Source organism: Priapulus caudatus, unplaced genomic scaffold (assembly GCF_000485595.1).
Source record: "Priapulus caudatus unplaced genomic scaffold, Priapulus_caudatus-5.0.1 Scaffold430, whole genome shotgun sequence".
NCBI lineage: Eukaryota > Metazoa > Priapulida > Priapulimorpha > Priapulimorphida > Priapulidae > Priapulus > Priapulus caudatus.
This window is the reverse complement of record NW_014577491.1, coordinates 99,161-101,286: the sequence shown is the minus strand read 5'-3', so window position 1 is coordinate 101,286 and position 2,126 is coordinate 99,161. Positions and strand designations below refer to the sequence as shown.

The window sequence follows — 2,126 nt, the reverse complement described above, 5'->3', positions numbered from 1 at the left end:
AATAATATCTATCTATCTATCTATCTATCTATCTATCTATCTATCTATCTATCTATCTATCTATCTATCTATCTATCTATCTATCTATCTATCTATCTATCTATCTATCTATGCATCTATGTATATATGTATCTATGTATCTATCTATCTATGTATCTATCTATCTATCTATCTATATTTATATATATATATCCAACTATCTATCTATTGATCGATCGACCAATCAATCAATCTATCTATCTATCTATCTAGTTATGTATCTAATTATGTATGCACTAGTTAGTCGATTCGCACATCTTAGATTGTGGATTCGCAATCCCCCTGCACGAAAAATTACACCAGGGCAAGTAGTGCATCTATATATTTTAATGACTGAAACAATGGCATAGTGCTGCCAAAATTCTTTCATGAAAATGATGGTAGATGGCACTTTTGAAAGAGGCATTTTAGAGATTAGGGATAATACTTTAAAAATAATAAATAATAATGGAAAACAATACGTGCACAGTAAAATACATTAAAGTACATTATGGATTATATGATTTTAAGGAATCTGAGCCAAACAGTTGAGAAATTTTACATAGGCCCATAAATAATTCCGTGTAGAGATGTTAAGCCACCACAAACAAACCGTGCACCCACACGTATATCAGTTACAAGTAAACGAGAAGCCAAATTATGGGCCTTTATGGCCCACAAACTGGTGGTCAAGAAATTTTATGGGCACACGAACTCTGGTGTCTAAGAATGTTTTCAATGCACAAATTGAAGCTAAGCATTTTGTGTCCACAAACTGTTTGTGGTGCTAAGAAATTTTTGTGTCTGCAAACTGTTTGTGGTGGCTAAGAAATTTTTGGTACAGCAAACTGTTTGTGTTGGCTAGCAATTTTTTGGATCTGCAAACTGTTTGTGGTGGCTACATATTTTTTGGTCCACAAATTATTTGTGGTGGCTAAGTAACACATTCAGCACCAAAATTTACCCGTACTGAACGTCTTTGGCATTTCTAGAGTGCTCCGTATTGATTTGCATCGAGAACAGACAAACAGAGGCACATTCACAAATATGATATAAAAAAATATAAAAATTAAAATATATTTGATCTGTAACCTACATAGGCTTCCGTGAAGTCTTCCCGTCAGTTTGCGCTATTATTATCATCTACCATAGTTTATTCTGGATTTTTACTAAACTTTTAAATGTAGTAAAATTTCGTAAATTTTGAAATTAACGGTGAAGTGGCAGAAGTACATACTAAACAGTCAAAAAGTAAAGAAACAAAATATTCCCCCAGGTGGGACTCGAACTAAGAATCCCCGGTTTCGAAGACCAATGCCTTATCCATTGGACCGCTGAAGCGTTATACGTTGAGAGTATCATTGAGACGTCCAAAATATTAAGCTGTACACACCGCCATCTATTGACGAATTTTTTTTTTTCAATGTTTAACTTTTTTAAATTTTTGTTTTGTCAGAACCATCTCCCAGACGTGCTGATTCTGTATATAGCTTCAGTTTTCCTCTAGGCTGCGTAGTTCTCTAGTTATATGAGTACAGACAGACAAAGTCTACTTTATATATATATAGAGAGAGAGACAGAGAGATAGAGATAGATATAGATATATCTATATATAAATCATTTATATTATACACTCCTGGTACTAGTACTATGACACTACTATGCACACATGGAGGATGTTCATGTACCTGGTAACAGCAGCTCGCCGTGGTCAAGGATTCTTCGTACAGCGCCGAGCCGAGTCCCGTGGAAGGCCATGTGCCAGCTCTCACTCACCATCATGTTCTCAAACCTCGGTGCGATCCTGCAGCATTATAGAAGGAAGTGGTTAACCCAATATGTGTACCTCCTTGGGGGGAAGTATCCCATGTGTCGTTAAGGTATATTTACAGATTTATGGACCCATTGATGGACCCTTTATCTTCATTTGTCCCATCAGCCTCTCTCCCTCTCTCTCTCTCTCTCTCTCTCTCTCTCACTTTTCTCATGTTGAGTAGCACGCTACCTTTCATCACTCAGCCTACCTCAGAGCGAACCTGCACCAGCCGAATGGAATGCCGTAATCTTTGGGTGGATTTCCGCCCTTGAAGTAGGGCTCATCGCCCCGC

At 37.2% G+C, this 2,126-nt stretch overlaps 1 protein-coding gene across 1 annotated transcript in view; it reads right to left on the bottom strand.

Annotated features, from left to right (window-relative positions):
- Positions 1-2,126, bottom strand: part of LOC106810304 (neuralized-like protein 4) — a 46,591-nt gene that overhangs the window by 7,609 nt on the left and 36,856 nt on the right. The window contains exon 22 of the mRNA XM_014813609.1: positions 1,707-1,822. Within this exon, the coding sequence (XP_014669095.1) occupies positions 1,707-1,822 (116 nt within the window). The remainder of the gene's footprint in view (positions 1-1,706; positions 1,823-2,126) is intronic.